We start from the raw sequence: 16,636 nt of genomic DNA, 5'->3' as shown, positions 1-16,636 counted from the left end.
TGGAGGCCTATGGCGGTTACCGTATGGAGATATGCTATATTAGGTTTCTTCCTTAAGTCCGCTGCTGACACTTGGCAACGGATATCCACAACTTAAGCTTACTACGTAACTCCCAAAAAAGGTCGTCATTTGGATCCTCAGTTTCGGCTGTTGTTTCGGCAAACCGTAAGGTAAAGATATGGTAATAATATAAGTAGTCCAATAATTATCACCAACTGCAACATATGACATACCCTTGGTCAGCACTTATAAGACGAATTCGACATCCGCTAACACCATGATATATAAGTCTCCTTTCGTTTTCCTCAGTTTCTTGTCAGCTTTCAATGCTGCCATTGGACCTCAGCATGTTGTGAAGGCATCACCACTCGAGGCTTCTTGTTCAGTTGCCCAACTTTCGAAAGCTCTTCCTGAGAATGCTACTATTCTCTCTGCAGAGTTCCTCCCGGCTGGCGGATCATACGGAGAAGGCGCCGCTAACCCTGCGTTCCCATTGATTCCGACCGACTTGCCAGAGACTTGTGTCGTCCTAGTAAACGTGACAACTTCGGAAACTTCGTCGTACAGATTTGGACTGTTCCTCCCGACAACTACTTGGAACCAACGCTACCTGACTGTCGGCAATGGAGGCTTCTCCGGCGGTATCAACTGGATCGACATGGGAGCCGGCATTCGCTATGGTTTTAGTGTCGCCTCTACCGATATGGGTCACAACTCATCGATGCTAGACATCACCTGGGCCCTGGGACAACCTGAAAAACAGCTCGACTTCGGCTTCCGCGCCACTCACGGCACCACTGTCCTTGCCAAGCAACTCACCGAGTCTTTTTACGCCTCGAAAATTAAGTACTCCTACTATTCTGGTTGTTCGACAGGCGGAAGGCAAGGACTCAAAGACGCTCAGCTTTACCCGGAGGATTTTAACGGCCTCTTGGTTGGTGCTCCAGCGTGGTGGACCGCACACTTGCAAACCTGGACTGCCAAGGTTGGGACCTACAACCTTCCACAGGGAGCCGCAAACCACATTGACGCATCCTTGTACCCTCAAATTGCCGCCGACGTGGTTGCGCAGTGTGATTCCGCTGACGGTGTGGTTGACGGCATTATCAGCGCGCCCCATCAATGTCATCTTGAGGCTGATCGGCTGCTTTGCAACGACAAGAACACGACCACATGTATCACCCCTGAGCAGGCTCAAACCGTTCGTAACATCCACTCGAACTATACCATCGATGGTGAATTCGCGTTTCCCGGCCTGGAAGTCGGCTCCGAAGGGGAGTGGTTCAATTTGTTATCTGGTCCAGAGCCTGCATCGCTGGGTCTGCAGTACATTCAGAACATGCTCCTCGAGGATCCAGACTGGCCTTGGCAAAACTACACCGACTCGCTTGTTGCCCTGGCAGATGAGAAAGATCCTGGAAACGTTACAGCCGACGACTTCGATGGCATGTCTCGTTACCTAACAACCGGAGGCAAGGTGTTGCTGTATCACGGACTCGCTGACGGATTGATTCCGACCGGTAGTTCCACGCACTTCTACAACACAATGACTCGCGTTTTGGCAGACGCTGGCGAGGTTCTGGCAGATTCTCTGCGGTTGTTCCTTATTCCCGGCCTTCATCATTGCTTTGGAACCTCTGTGAACGCTCCTTGGTACATCGCCGGCCCTAATCAGGCTGGCACCACTGGGACTTCCACTTTCTCAGTGCCCCAATTCACCGACCCGAAGCATGACGCCTTAATGGCCCTCATGAACTGGGTTGAGAAGGGCGTATCCGTCGAGTCTCTCATCGCTACTACCTGGAACAACTCCTCTGAGCCGCTTTCCGGGGTTTTGCGCCAACGACCGATCTGCCCGTATCCCCAGTCTGCTGTCCTCAAGGATGCCGAGAACATCAACAAAGCAGAGGCTTGGGTCTGTGAGTAAGCAATATAGCTTAATACTGGGCGATTCGACTACTAGTATCCAAGGTTGTACGTATTACCTAGTCTGTGTAGTAGTGAGCAGCTTGGCAAGACAAAGCTCTGGCAGAACTTGAACAAAATTTCAATTCGATCATGTATATAGAAAATAGCGTATTTCAGTTTTGTAAGTGGCAATAAGCTTGGTTAAAAAAATGCATCAGAATGGCTGTTTTCTGCAATTGATATCAATGATGTTGCTATTGCTGTTGGTTAAGGTAAGGTAGCCACCGACCAGTGCCATGCAGCTTCCATTTACACGGTCACATGATTTAACCACACGGAACCTAAGCAGAATCTAGACAGCGATTAACCCGTAATGCCACCTTAATACCGGTGCAATTCTCACGGGTTCAACTGTCCAATCTCACATCCCTACAATATGTACGCTTTCACTAGTTTTCGCAGCGAGTAGTCAGTACACAATGGAGGGAATGGCCTTATCAACCGTTCAGCGAGTCCCTCATTCTCACCGATCGTTCTACGTGGGGGAAAGCATATAGAGGACGCAAATAGAAACCACTCGATACAAGGGCAGATATATCAAACACCTACAGCCCAGCCCTAGCCAAGAAGTCAAACCCTTTCCGCTCCTCTTTATCCACAAAGAAACCTATATAGGATAAGTAAGTCGCCCTAAGCACTTTAGTACCCCCCGCCTTAGGCGGCTCCATCCCGTGATATAGTTTTAAAGTTTAGGAACAAATTAGGATTAGATTATGTAACGAACTAGGCATATAGCAATCGAACTAGAAAAGGTGTAAAAGAGTGACTTGATTTAGAAAGAGGCTATATACTTAAGGAAGCGTGTACTTATATATCTATAGTATGCGTTTCACCCAGCTTTGCAAATAGGTGAAACTCGAAATGAAAAGGTGCTACGAACTGTCACAACTCTGAAAGCGATTGTAACCTCCACGAGGGTGGCTCACATTGATTTCATTCAACAATAATCTTTGTATATCATGTGATCAGCTCATTTGGCTATAGCCATTTCCTATGATTGGTCTAGGTATGCTGGGTTTCCGGGTCGGACCGCAAGCCACATGTGGATTGACGCAGGTCCATCCAGTACCCTCATTCGGCAATACGACAAAATTGCAGAAAGTTTGTGTTATACAGAAACGTGAGTCTAAGTTTATTAATATATCTATACAATGTAGCAGTGATATAAGCTGGCTTATCATATAACTTATTGGCGTCTCCCAGAAGTGATTGTATTCTCGTCGCTTTCCCGAGACATCGTGCACATGTTTGCGTGATGAATGATGTCCACCTTTCTCTGTGACGTTAAACCGGTCTGCTTTCCACTAACACCATACGCAGCGCACATTGCATTTTGGTGCTCCCCAGCCAGTTCCTTCTCTTCTCTTTTGATCCGACGCCATTTCCTGAAAGCCCGGATAGACAGTACAACTATTATCACCACAACCACACTCATACAGACAGCGATCGCAATCCAACCTCCCTTTGTGATGCCGCCACGGAACCGAGATTTGCTTTCTTCGTCATCACCATATATCGGGCGGGTGCGATCTGAGCTGCAATACTCGGAAGAAGAATGCTCATAACACCAGCCTGGACTTGGACTAACAGCGCTTGACTCGGGAACTTTCGCCCCGTAACTCGGGAAATAAACCACATCTTCACGTGTAGCGCTGTCAAACTTGGTCTTGCCAATGGCGATCTCCCCATTCGCGAGATCGAAAACCATGTACGCTCGCTTTAACATTGTGCCGCCCAGAGTATAGCGGTAAGGGTCGCTTGTGTTGTACGATTGCACTCCAAACAAGCACCAATTTGTTCCCGCCGATCTCATTGTCCTTCCAGGGACTCCAGGACCCACAAGGTCGGACACAGGCACATTGAGGATGGGGCCGTCGGCTCCATGGAGTTGAACGGCAAGTTGTGCTGTGGAAGCTTTGCTATTGCAGTTGACGGCGCGGGCTTGAAGCTGATCATCCCACACAGCGCCGGCAAGTTCGTAAATATGCCGAGCCAAATAATATGGCAGCCAAGAAATAGTATTGTGGGGGGCAATACGAACGACTGGCTTGTAGAGAGAAAGTGTGTCCAAGCCCCCCAGGGGCTGGAATGGGTTCGCGGAGTTTCTGCTGCCGTTCACAGAATGTATTTTAGTGCCGAATAGCTTGAGTGTCGTTAAGCTGGTATCGACAGGGAAACGAATGAGCGATTCTTGAAATTTGGACCGATCAATGGCGCTAGGCATGGGCATTACCCGGCCCGCGGGTCCCACGGGTACCCGCGAAATGGGTCGGGTAGTTATGGGTAGTGCCCGAAAGTTTTACTATTACCCACGGGTACCCATGGGTAAAGTGGGTTTGGGTAAAAAAGCCCACGGGTAGTAAACTGAAGGGGGGCCTACGGGTTTGGGTACCCACGGGTGTATACCCGTGGGTAGATTTCAGTAAGTATGCATCACGAATTTTAGACATCTTTTGTAGTAGCCAGCCTCAAGAGTGGATATATTGCGTAACGAATAGACCTGCTACCTTGTTACTCCTAACTTCCGAACGCCCTGAATGCCTTCAATTAATCGCCCGCATTTCCCAGACTCGGGGTCGAACCACTTGTCTCCGTGGACTCTGCCGGCCTTCAAGATAGCCTGGACGAGATGCAGATCCTTCGGCTTAATGGTGACGCGATTGGTGTGGATCGCAGCAAAGTTAATCACTAGATAGTTCGTTCAACTCGATAAGAGTTTGCAAGTGAAGCTTACTGTCGAAAACACCAAAGAGAAGAGACTCCGAAGACTCTTGAAGAGCGCTAATAGCAGTCGCCTGCCAGCGCAGGCGCTTGGAGGGGTCGATGTCATCGCAGATTTCCTTCCAGAGTCGCTGGAATGGGGGCTTCGGAATCAGGAAGTCAAATGTCTTCTGGTAGTTCCTGACCTCCCGGAGAGCTTTTGCTAGGTATTAGGGTTAGTGTGTAGCCATCTTTTGTAGCAATCTAGACTTACTGCCAGGGCGCCAACGGCGTTTCTGCTGCTCCTTAGCACTAGGCATAGTCTTTCGGGCTATGCTAGGCATTATATTATAAAGTTAACCATGAATCAGGTAGGACTCCTAGAAACACAAGTCCAGGTCCAATCAATATAGAATCTTTTACAGATAACTACTGAACAGAGGTTTTCAAAGAGATTCTTTTTGAGAAAAAAAACAAGAAGCCGCGGCTGCGCACAGACTACTTTTTGGCGTATTTTGTTTTTTTTTTGTGAGGTTCTGAAGCTTCAGAAAACTTCTCCCCAGACAACACTACAACCTACCTCCACCACTAACACCCAGCCGCACCGACAAGCCTCTCAATTAAGGTAATTTGATACTTTGATCTCATAATTATTGGTTTTGACTTATTAAATCAATTAGGGAACAGTAGTAAAATATGTCCTCAGGACAGGATCGCGGTACGTTCACACCAGCTTTGTAGCAATCATTTGTACTAATCTCTTCTAGGCCGACCGCTTGGATCTGGTGCTGGAGCCAAGCGTAAAGCTGAAGAGGATTATTCCGACAACGCGCATACCAAGAAGTCTCGTCAGCGTATCGATAAGATGACTGAGAAGCAGAAGGCACTTGATCGCTCGAAGAAGTCGATCAACTAGCAGAAATCCCGCAAGCTTAAAGCCTTGAGGGCTAAAAGCTCCTACATCAGTGCGTCTGCTGATAAGCGCGCGGCCCTTGAGGCTAGGGAAATCCAGCAAGTTGATGCACGATAGTGAGTTCTTTTTTATTTCTTTTGGTGTTTCAAATCAGTGCTCAAGTGCTTTTAGCTTCCTCAAAGGCAACCATCCAGACCAGCTGCTAGCTCAGATGACTGGCCCAGTCTCGTCTAGCTCCTATAATATCGTCGATGACGATGAAGACGAGGCTTGGGAGGATATCCCTTTGAATGAGATTGATGAGGCTACCCAGGAAAACCTGGATGGAGTTGAGGGCATGCTCAACTTTGACGTTGACCTTGATAACCAGTTGCCGACCATTAATGTTGCTAAGCAGTCGAATGCGATTATCGACAAGATGATCCAGGTAACTGGATGACTATAATTAATTACTATAGCAATAGCTAACAAACAGACAGGAAAACCAGATCCGAGAATACCAGTTCTTCCGTGATACCTGGGAGATGACTCTTAAGATACTTTACATCAAGGTCAAGCGGCTGAACAGCAATCCTGCCTTTACCCTAGCTGCGATGGAGGATTATGGCTTCATTCGACCTGGCTTTAAATTTCCAGTAGCTGGCGACATCTTCACCAAAGAGGAAGTGCTTCTTTGGTTTGCACTCGCCAAGTACTGGCACCTGAACCGCTTGTCTAAGAAGAAGAAGATACGCCTGGTTCTTAATTCTTCTGTCAAGAAGAAGAAGACGTAAGTGCTTAATTGTAGCAATCCTTTGTAGTAATACTAATATTCTCAGCCAATTCGCACTCGCGCACCGCCCAGCCATCAAGATTCAAGGATCTCTCTTCACTACAGCTCAGCGCCGATATGCCTCCACTCCAAAGCCTTCAGTGAAGGCTATGTTCTCTGAGATCAGTGACTCGATGATCAAGAAAGGTGTTTGGGAGCTTCTGGGCCCTGCTGAAGTTTGGGAAGAGTTTACTGCTCTCGATAAAACAGCCAACATCTTATCTGCGATGTATAAGAAGTTCTCAGCTATACTAAAGCTGATACCATTCTTCCTGAAGCTTGACCTTGCTCGGGATAAAGCGCCATACAACTGGCGTCAGGTCCATGAGTTGGCTTAGAAGCTAACTCGTTTGCTTGACTTTTCTCTATAATTGCAGATGAGCATAGCGAGAGGGTTTGTTTGACAGATTAAGAATTAAGAATTAGCAATAAGGCTAGCATGAATAAGGACATGAATTCTCTCTAGTCTGATTCTCGTATTGTAGCAATCGTTTGTAGTAATCTACAGCTGCTAAAACAATCTAGCACTCCATGCTCCCATCTTCTTCATTAACTGTTTAACTAAGTCAAGATCTTTCTTCTGCAAAGTTACTCTTTTAGCGTGAATAGCACAGAGATTTGCATCTATTAATATTCATGTTAATATAATAGTTTGAAGATCAGGATAGGATATCTTACTCTCGAACATGTTGATTAGAAACTGTTCGCTCATCTCATGGAGAGCCTCTATAGCCATTGACTGGTAGCGGATCTTATGGCGGTTTCTTAGTGGAAGATCAAGTGTTATTTCTCGAACTACTCTTGCGAAACTGCTCCGCGGAATTAAAAGATTGGTAGTCTTTTGATATTTTCGAATCTCACGAAGTGCATTTGCTTTACATTTCAGTAATTAAACAATAAAGAGTTACTTCTTACTTACTACCAGGCCTCTATCTACGAACTTTCTAGCGTTTAGTGATCTGGACGGGCTTTTTTCGAGCAGCTTTTAGCTGCTTCTTTGGCGCGAAGTTCAGCTGATCTTTCCGTGCAATGGTTGGTGGTTGGCCAGTATCTGTTCGTCTCGCCAACTTCGTCGCAAAGTTCCGCTTCAGCGGTGGTAATTCTGGTTGACTCAGGTCTGGGCTAGCCTGGCTATAGTAGGTTGCATGACTTGAACTTCTTGGCGGAGTCTCCCGAATCTCTGTAATTGGCTGTTTCAGGGGATTACCCCTCGCTGATGATGAGGGGTAACTATTTGGCGGTGAAGAGCCCTCCACTGTTAGCGGAGAGCTCTGATCTGACACAGGGCTAGTTGATAAGCGAGGCATTGAAGGATGAATGTAAGTGGGAGAAAAAACAAGTCGAAGGAGAATTCAGAGCTTTTAGATTTGTATACGAAACGTATTAGTCAGAAACCCTAAAATAGAAATTTACGTAAGGCCACATAATCAAATGTTTGTATTCATCTTGTAGTAATCCTGCAAACTACTTCCTGTTCACACCAAAGGTAATTCTTACTACGTATGATGTCGAACTCAATTGCGTCTGACCCTTTTGGGCCAGACCCTTTTGCATCCGATTGTTCTGCTGCTTTCGAGCTCGTAAATTCTACGCAGACTCCAACAATCAATACTCTACCTTCTGGTTTACAGATACAGTCGGAAATCATTTTATTTGTTATTAAGACTTTCCAGACTTTTCTCTCGTTTTTCAAAACCCTGCCATGGTATCTCCAATGGGTAATCCTTGGCAAACACACACCGTTGTCCAAATCCCCTCAACCTGAACGAAAACGCTTCGCTAAATCCTTATGGACTTTACAACGCCGAGTATCATTCTGGGATCACTTTCACCAAGGCTACCATATGACATCAGGGGAGCCAAAATTAGTCTGCAAGCACTGTCACTAAGTTTTCAATCATCCAACAATCAAAAACTCTGGTATAAGTGCTATGTAACGACACCTCGCTGCAAAGTCTTGTAAGACTCGACGTTTAGGCGCAAACCAGGTGCCTGTAAGTTTTACAGGTCATTGTAGCAATCATTTGTAGTAATCGCAATCTAGGGTACCCAATTGAAAGCAGTCTCGGAGCATCAAGCATTAGTTTACTGTATTGTTGGATCCAACTTAGCGCTTAATACTGTTGACAACTTAAGTTTCCGGCAATTCTGTTCACACCTGAATCCTCTCTACCACCTCCCATCTCGAAAGACGCTCCGAAGCTGGATATCCGAGGAGGCCTTACGCATTCAACACCACACTCTTCAGCTAATTCCGCCTGGTAGCTATGTCTCTCTGATGATTGATATCTGGAGTACACCTGGGTTAAAATATTCACTGCTTGGTGTTTTATGCCATTTTATCGACAAGCACTGGAGGTTACAACAGGTTCTTCTTGGTGCTATTGATATGACAGATGGTCATACAGCCTCTAAGCAAGCAACGGCTTTATCGACTCTGTTAGAAAATATTCGCCAGAGGACGAAGAAGACAATTCGATTTCAGACAGTCTCTGCAGACAACGCAAGTTCTTTTAAGCCAAAAGTCCTAGCACAAGAACTTGCAAAAGGGTCGACATCCACAGTACAGCCGATATATCATATTCGCTGTTTAGCCCATATTTTCAACCTTGTTGTTCGAGCGATTTTTGAGGCTCTTCGAATTTCGATGGTAGAAGCCTCTACAGAGTTTGAGCCTTCTACTACTCGAGCTAAAGATCAAGAGGACTCTGACGATGATTTTGATACTGAAGATTCTACTGCTGGGGAAAATCCTTTTGGAGCTGTTATTCAAAAGGTTAGATACTTCACCTAGTTATAAGATTTTATATTAACATATATACCTCCAGATTCGTGACCTCGCAGTTTCCCTTAAGCTTTCTAGTAAGAAGACGCAAGAGTTTCTCGACCTCCAGAAATCGACTCGCATTGGCCAGCGACCACTACGCCTCCTCCGCGATGTTAAGACAAGGTGGAACTCTACTACACTTATGTGTCTCCGCGCAAGAGAGCTTAAAACAACGATTTCAGCTTGGGTTGAAAAGCACTCTCTACAGGAACAATTCTCTCTTGTGGAGACCGATTGGGAGGCTCTTGATATTCTGCTTGATATCACCAGCCCGTTTTTACTCTTTACAAACATCCTTAGCCGGTTAAATGACCTTACCCCTGGTCATACCTTTACTTTATTACAAGTTGCAACAGTTCACTTGTACTTTTGCGCCTCTGCACTTAAAGATAAAGTTACTAGCAAAGACTTTACTTGGATATCAATCCTTCAGGCTGCTACGAAAAAGGGCCAAGAGAAGCTAGAAAAATACGTTCAAAAGCTAATTGAAGAGGATTCCTTCAAGGTATATGGTATTGCAACTCTCCTTACCCCTGAAGCTGGGACATCAGTTTCGAGTACTTTTGACACGCGATTCCAATTCGCAAATTACTTCGAATACCTTCCTTCTTCAGCCTCACTTCGAACTCGAGTACAGCAAGAATTTATCGAGGTATATACAAAGCAGTACCATCAAGATTCGGAACGCCATACCAATACTCAAAAAGCTGCAACTGAAGGACTCCGATACACTCTGCATAGTTTACTATCACGCAGTCCAAAGAAAAGGGTATTTGTAGCAATCTATTGTAGCAACTCACTGTACTAACCTATTATAAGGGCAAAATGTCATCATCCCAAGACGCACGAAATATCTGTAATGACTTTTTTAATATTGGTAAGATAAAGACTTATATCTTACTAGGCTTAACAGCTAATAACTATATTTAGTTATGTTCCTTGATGAAACTGTTCAGCAATTTTGGGTCCGCCTAGACAATAGCTATCCCAGATTCCATGGTATTTGTCGCATGGCTCGAGACTTCTTATCTATTCAACCGACGTCAATACCCTTAGAGCGATCATTCAGCCTTGCTCGCCATATCTGTCACTACGCTCGGTTCAACCTTTCGGCTGATACTATTTTTGATACTTTGACTATCAAAATTAGCCAGAATAATGAGGCCTGGCTTTCCCAAACCACACTTGAGGAAGTTCCAGATGACACGAATATCACTGAAGCATCTGAAGAGCGCCAGCATATTATTAGAGAAGCTTTTAACTACTCTTCTCTATTGGATAAAGCTGATATTCAGAGATATCTGAAGGTCTCTGATGATCTTACTAAGATCTCTATTACTGCTACAGGAGATGCTCCCTCCCCGCCTCCTTACGAAGTCTCAGTAGAAGAGGAGGATATTAGCGATAGAGATGAGGAGCTGCCATCCTTATCTAGCTCTCAACAGCCAAAACTATCGAGTCAAGTTTCCCAACTTAGCAACTCACCTACGCCTTCTGTATCCCAAGAACTCCTAAACTTCTCCGAGCTTGGGGGTCGCAAAAGGAAGAGACTTACTCGGCTAGATCTTGTCGAACTCTCTCCTGACGAGGATAGCGATTAAATATACATTGTTCCTCTGATTTCACTCCGACTTTATCGTATTATTCTCTATTAGTTTCTTATATTTGTAGTAATCTATTCTAGCCATCTATGTTTTATGTAACTTACTCTTTCTCCCTATAACTAACTAGTTATATTTTCTTTCTATCTTAGTTACAGTATTTCCCGCGTTTCTTGTGGGTAGCAAAATTACCCGTGGGTAGTGTAACCTATGGGTCGTTTTACCCACGGGCCTTTCAACCCGCGGGTAAATATAGTGGGACTGCCCGTGGGTAATTCGGGTTTACCCAAACTACCCACGGGTAGTTTTGGGTACTACCCATACGGGTACCCGCGGGTATTACCCAACCCTAAATGGCGCCGAGGAGGAGGTTTCCGGAATCTCCAGAGTCGTCATCGAGCCAGAGACTGTATGCTGTCGAATTGATTCCACCGTCGGTGAGCAACCGTTCAAGAAAAGTTGGGGTGTATTTACCCCTTGTCGGGTTGGACGGGTACAGCCGATCGTAAGCGGTCGTATTGGAGGCGAGCCCCAAAGTGCCAATATAAGAATTAGCCCTATCGGCGAGTCCCATTTCAAAGTTGGGTAGCTTGAAGCCGCCGATGCTCAACGTTTCTTTCATAATCTTGCCATAGGCGTAGCCCTCCGGAATGATGGCCTTAAAATCTTCATCGCCAGGGTTCACATAGCTCGATGAGTTTTTGGCCATGAATGAACTATATTTGCACGAGCCATATTTGACCGAGTAACTTGGAAGGTCGCAGGTTAATTGATTGGGAACCCATGTTTCTGCTTGTTGTACTGTGAGTAACACCGATAGATCCTGAGGGGGGGTGCCGAGAGTGACGTTGACCAAGTAAGCGTTTTCGGCGGTGAAGAAGTCAACTTCTGAGATGGAACGACGCCCATTACTCAATTCTTGGCTGCCACTGGTTGAATGAGGATAAGACTGCCGTTTGAATGGCAGACGGAGCTGGGCTGATGTTGCAGCTGCGCCCAAAGCAGCCGCAAACACAGCGGCCAGTCTCATGACGAGACGAATAAGGGGAGAGGGATTCCGGGAGATGCGTTTTAAAGAGGGACAGTTGAAAAATTAGGAAATCGACGGACAGATTGCGCTATTAACCCAGACTAATGCAATAGAATGCGGCACAGAGAAAGGCGCAGCATGCGGCACAGAATTATTGCCAAGTATGTGGTACAGCCAGCACCTTCCTAAAAGGGAGAAATAGAGTACAAATACAAACAGCTACTGAAATTTAAAGTGCTAATAACATGAGGAGGTAATATAATCAGGTGGATCTCTTCCGCCCAAATGGTGCATAGTGGATGGGTATGCATTCAAAGCAGCGGGAGAGCTTTCATTATCCATCAACAAAATAAATGTGTATTCCTCTACACTGTGAGTCTAATCTAATGGGCAGCTCTAGGAGGGGGAGGCTCGTTTAAAAGCTGCTTCAGTTCGCCGAATGACTTGAGTATCTCGTCTGATTGCGCCTCCCAATCTTTCCGCGATTGCTCGCCAATCTCGCCGTCTCCCATCGCTGTCGCAAGGTCCGGCCCGGCTCCGCCTGAGAAGGGGAGCGCCGGCCGTGTGGCTGCGACGCGGAGTCTCATGCCTTCTAGCGTCTGCTTCACTTGCGCTGATGCAGATTTTCCGCCCATAATGCCGTAGCTGACGACAGCCACTGGCTTGCCAATCCACTCGTGGTACAGATAATCAATGGCGTTCTTCGTGGCAGCAGCCATTCCTGCATTGTACTCAGGAATTACCAGAATGTAGGCGTCGTACTGGGAGATTTCTTTGCTCCAGGCAATGCTGTGGGCATGCTCGTACTGGGCGATGGCGGGCACCTGAGCTGGAATGACACGTTCGTCGTAGATGGGCAGGTTGAATTTGGCAACATCGACAGAGGCAAGATCGATATTGTTTTGAGCCGCGTCTGGGGAGATGATGCTTGTAACAAGATCTGCTACTCTTGGCCCGACTCTATCCAGCAGTTAGAAAGGTGTCACGACAGGTTGGAATTTTACGCAGCCCGCCCTGCTTGAGTTGGACAAGTAGCTTACCTGGGGGTTCGAGTGCTGGTAACAATAACAGCAACTTTCTTTTGGGAGCTCATCCTGCCGATTGATCAAGAATGTGGGCAAGTAAAGATGCAAATATAGTAGTATTCAACAAAGAGCGCGTTCGTACAAGCTCTCGACTGTTGCTGCTTGGTTGAGAGGCATGCTCTTGAGCTTAAAGCCTCTCGACAAGCCTCTTTATATACTTCAGAGGCCGTAGGGGCAGAGCATGAAATCAATAACGCCCCTAAGCTGCATCTGCACTTCTCTGGTTTCCTTCAGGACATCATGAGCGTCTCGCCGATTTGTGACAACATCTCAGCGGATAGAGGACTTGCAAAGCAACGCGGCCGGGAACCGCCCGCGCGCATAATGTCCCAGAGCCAGAGACAAATATCATATTCTAGGCACAGCTCCATTTATGTGGCTTGATATACGTATCTAATGATGCAGTCTTTTCCTTGGCTGCTTTTCGTCTGACGCCCGCATAGTAAGTAACCCGTTCGTCTGAATCGGGGAAAGGCGACGCGGGGGAATGCTGGCGAGGGGGGAAAGGCGAAACGATACGCGCGGTAATGACTAATAATTGAATGACGCCACAACAAATAACATTCACACTCTCGCACACCTGCTGCGAAAGTGATGATGATGGAGATTTTTGCAACCTAACGGGCGTTGGGATTGATGGTACGGCTCTTAGCTTGCTTGAGCTTCCACTGGAAGTCACCTGTGATCCACCAACTATAGTCCCAAATGCCTCGGTGGCTCAGTGGTAAAGCGTCTCACTCGTAATGAGAAGATCGGGCGTTCGATTCGCCCTCGAGGCATTAATAATCTTTTGCATTGTTGATTTTCCTTTTGACTTTTCCTAGTTGAGTAGCCTACATTTTGTATCGCCCAGCTGAAAGTCAGTCACGGACTTCCTTTCAAGTGATATTGCTATGCGGATTTTTCGATGGGTTGAAGCTGTTACTAGAGGGCCTCGCCCTGTAATCTCAGCCTCTAGCGGTCTCCCCGGGGGGCTAATGCGCAGAGCATCCGCTACGCGGGGCTTCTTAGCAGCGTTACCCACAAGCACCGCAGCAGTAATTCTTGATTAAATTTACATCAACTAGCAATAGCAATCTATGTAGGCAAACTACATTACAATTTTAATTAAACACTATGGTTAAATCAATTTACAAAATGAGTCCCAGCTGCACAACGAAGAAACATCGATGTGTGTGGCATCTTTTTCATGGTAGCTCTACGTGTTCCGGTCTGAATAAGAGGAGCCGAGAGCTGCTTAAAATGATGCCAGTGGAAGCCGCCCTTGCAATGTCTTATTAGTGGGACCAGAATTTTACAAAATTGCAAACAAGCACCCCCAGGCTATAATATACAATTGAGTGATTGAAAGACTATTTGATTAGGTTAGGATTGAAGCCACTACATGTTCATCACCATACGGCATGTGCTGAGAGAGGCAAAGAGAACCACGTCAGTGACGAAGCAAGGAAAACAGGGTGCATCCATGTGTAAACTCTCATGAGAATCTCAGATGATGACACCTCTCAAGCGTATCAAATCGTCAAGCAGAAAATGGAACAATTAGAAGAAAATTCTGAATGGTAGTAGTGCTAAAGATAGAAGGTCATAAAAGAATGTAAGGGCCTCTAAAAGAGCCTCATGTACTAGCGTATATGACTCATTCTGATACACTCTGACAAATTTCCCATGTGATATATCTCATGGCTGTAATCAGGGCAGCTGCACTAGACATCAATAGTGAAAAGCTGCAAATGGCCTTCAAACTGTCCACCCACATGCAAGACATGTTTTCCCTTGTTCGGGTTAGGTGCTTTGGCCAACGTCGGAAGAGCTGCGATTCCAATCTTTTCACCACTAATCTTCAGAACCAGTTTCTCACCGGCTTCGAATACGATTCCTGTCGGCCACAGCTGAATCTCCAATCTTACAACATCGCCGGGCTTAACCTTCTGGATGTATTTGTGCGACAGTGGCCTCCATGACTTTGTAGCCAGTTCGGCGGATTGGTGGCGATGTGAGGCGCGCAGTATTCCCTCCGGGCCCCAGTATCGGAAGACTCTGTTCTTGGTAAGGAGAGCTTCTTTTTCAGCTGAAAGACTCTCGGGGGTTGGAATGTTCTTATTCGAAAGGATGTTTCCGTTTGCGTCCGCCTTGTAAATGTGCGTATAAACATCCAAATCGTCGTGATCAGATGAGGAGATGTCAATTGTCAGTGTACTGGGACCGACGACGGCTGTTTTCGAGGGGATATCGTAAGTAAAGACGACTTGGTCAGCTGTATCAGCTTGGTAAGATATCTCTGAGGCCAGCGAAGCCTTTTCAGCCGATAGTTTCTTGTCATAGGTGAGATGCAGCTGTCGTGATACGGCAGATGGTAGGTGCCAAGGAATATCCGAGAAGACCTTGTTTACAATAGGCGGTTTCGTATAGTTCAGTAGCGCCAGGCGTACTTTTGGTGATTGCAGCCAGTCATTCTCGGCACCCTTGAGATAGTGATCGAAGAACCGGTTAAGGTCTTCTGTGCGCTCTGAAGTATACAAGTCGTACCATTCCTGGGTCTCGTGCAAAACCAGCCTGTAGTATTGTCAGCTTTATTGTTAGTCTTTCCAAGTCCAGAGAGCTAGATACCATTTGTTGTCGTGTGGGATTTCCTCAAATGCACGCAAAGAACCAACACCATGAAGGTCAGATGAGTAGCTGGCTCCAATGTAGGCAGGCACTTGAACTTTCGAAAAGTCCACACGCTTGTCTTCCAGGTAGTCGTTCGTTGTGTCAAACGACTTAACCATAGCACACGTGTCCTCTTGTTGCTGTCGGCCTTTGGCCCATTAGCAAATGCAACTTTCAATCACAATCAGACGGCCATACCTGACAGTATATCTGCAATCGATTGCGAGAAACTTGTCGAAGGAATTCCTCCACGGAAAGACTCCTCCCTAAAAGGGTCGGCGAGTCCTTCTAGAGGTGCAATGGCGGCAAGGTGGGGAGGTTGTTGGGCCGCAATGAAATACTGGGATATAGCCAGCCATGAGTTACCGGCCAAGCCAACTTTCCCGCTACACCAAGGTAGCTTGGCAAGTTCTTCAATGGCATCACTACCATCTCGGCCTTCAGCAGTGCCCCACCAGTAGAGGTCGCCTTCAGAATCGCCGACACCCCTTGCGTCAATGTTGACGATGGCATAGCCTCTTGGCACCCACTCAATCGGATCAAGTCTGTTGTACGGGATTAGTCAGAGCTTATGGCTTCACAATGTTCGCCGTATATCTCAAGAGAAGCACTCACCCCTCAAAGTTCTCGTAACCAGAGAGTTTCTCGGTAGGAATGCCAGCCCTCAGCGGCACGGTATGGATGTTCAGCAGCCCGCTGCCACTTTTGCCGTATGGCCCCCACATAACAATGGCAGGCACCTTCTCATCCGTCTTAGGGCGGTATATGTCTGCACGGATCTTAACTCCATCTCGAAGAGTAAGAATTTGATCTTGGTCTAAGATGATGGGACTTGTCACAGCGCGGCAATCTGGACGCTTCTTATGCCCCGCCGGTAGCTCCACAGTTTTCGGTGCTGCTGGAGGAGCCTGAGGTCTGCGTGTGTCACGCATCTTAACATCGACAGATCCAACTTTGAAAGGCGCCATGTTGTTGATTCAATGCCTTGACGGATTTAAATGATGGTCCCAGGTAAACTTCTAGTAGACAGGATATACTTGATACAGATC

General features: G+C 46.5%; 6 protein-coding genes across 6 annotated transcripts; 2 read left to right on the top strand and 4 right to left on the bottom strand.

Moving 5' to 3' along the window:
• Nucleotides 1–277: 277 nt before the first annotated feature.
• Nucleotides 278–1,927, top strand: CTRU02_203266 (feruloyl esterase b; the record flags this gene model as incomplete). The annotated part of the gene is made up of 1 exon (XM_036727350.1): nt 278–1,927. One exon carries the CDS (start codon nt 278–280, stop codon nt 1,925–1,927), a length of 1,650 nt encoding a protein of 549 aa, XP_036581144.1.
• A 1,227-nt stretch (nt 1,928–3,154) lies between these two features.
• Nucleotides 3,155–4,192, bottom strand: CTRU02_203265 (aspartic proteinase; the record flags this gene model as incomplete). Its single annotated transcript, XM_036727349.1, has 1 exon — nt 3,155–4,192. The coding sequence occupies one exon, from the start codon at nt 4,190–4,192 to the stop codon at nt 3,155–3,157; it is 1,038 nt and encodes a 345-aa protein (XP_036581143.1).
• A 457-nt stretch (nt 4,193–4,649) lies between these two features.
• CTRU02_203264 (histone H3) lies at nt 4,650–4,988 on the bottom strand (the record flags this gene model as incomplete). The annotated part of the gene is made up of 2 exons (XM_036727348.1): nt 4,650–4,891; nt 4,943–4,988. The coding sequence occupies 2 exons, from the start codon at nt 4,986–4,988 to the stop codon at nt 4,650–4,652; spliced, it is 288 nt and encodes a 95-aa protein (XP_036581142.1).
• A 376-nt stretch (nt 4,989–5,364) lies between these two features.
• Nucleotides 5,365–6,730, top strand: CTRU02_203263 (uncharacterized protein; the record flags this gene model as incomplete). Its single annotated transcript, XM_070204168.1, has 6 exons — nt 5,365–5,386; nt 5,436–5,571; nt 5,635–5,697; nt 5,753–6,008; nt 6,061–6,350; nt 6,400–6,730. The coding sequence occupies 6 exons, from the start codon at nt 5,365–5,367 to the stop codon at nt 6,728–6,730; spliced, it is 1,098 nt and encodes a 365-aa protein (XP_070061931.1).
• A 4,439-nt stretch (nt 6,731–11,169) lies between these two features.
• CTRU02_203262 (aspartic proteinase) lies at nt 11,170–12,943 on the bottom strand (the record flags this gene model as incomplete). The annotated part of the gene is made up of 3 exons (XM_036727344.1): nt 11,170–11,825; nt 12,326–12,810; nt 12,891–12,943. The coding sequence occupies 3 exons, from the start codon at nt 12,941–12,943 to the stop codon at nt 11,170–11,172; spliced, it is 1,194 nt and encodes a 397-aa protein (XP_036581138.1).
• Nucleotides 12,944–14,641: 1,698 nt separating this feature from the next.
• CTRU02_203261 (x-pro dipeptidyl-peptidase c-terminal non-catalytic domain-containing protein) lies at nt 14,642–16,555 on the bottom strand (the record flags this gene model as incomplete). Its single annotated transcript, XM_036727343.1, has 4 exons — nt 14,642–15,491; nt 15,546–15,735; nt 15,786–16,132; nt 16,203–16,555. 4 exons carry the CDS (start codon nt 16,553–16,555, stop codon nt 14,642–14,644), a joined length of 1,740 nt encoding a protein of 579 aa, XP_036581137.1.
• Between the last annotated feature and the right edge of the window lie 81 nt (nt 16,556–16,636).

Source organism: Colletotrichum truncatum (assembly GCF_014235925.2).
Source record: "Colletotrichum truncatum strain CMES1059 chromosome Unknown Contig_0002, whole genome shotgun sequence".
In the NCBI taxonomy this organism is placed as follows: domain Eukaryota; kingdom Fungi; phylum Ascomycota; class Sordariomycetes; order Glomerellales; family Glomerellaceae; genus Colletotrichum; species Colletotrichum truncatum.
The sequence above is the reverse complement of the archived record's forward strand: the minus strand, read 5'-3'. Positions and strand labels throughout refer to the sequence as shown.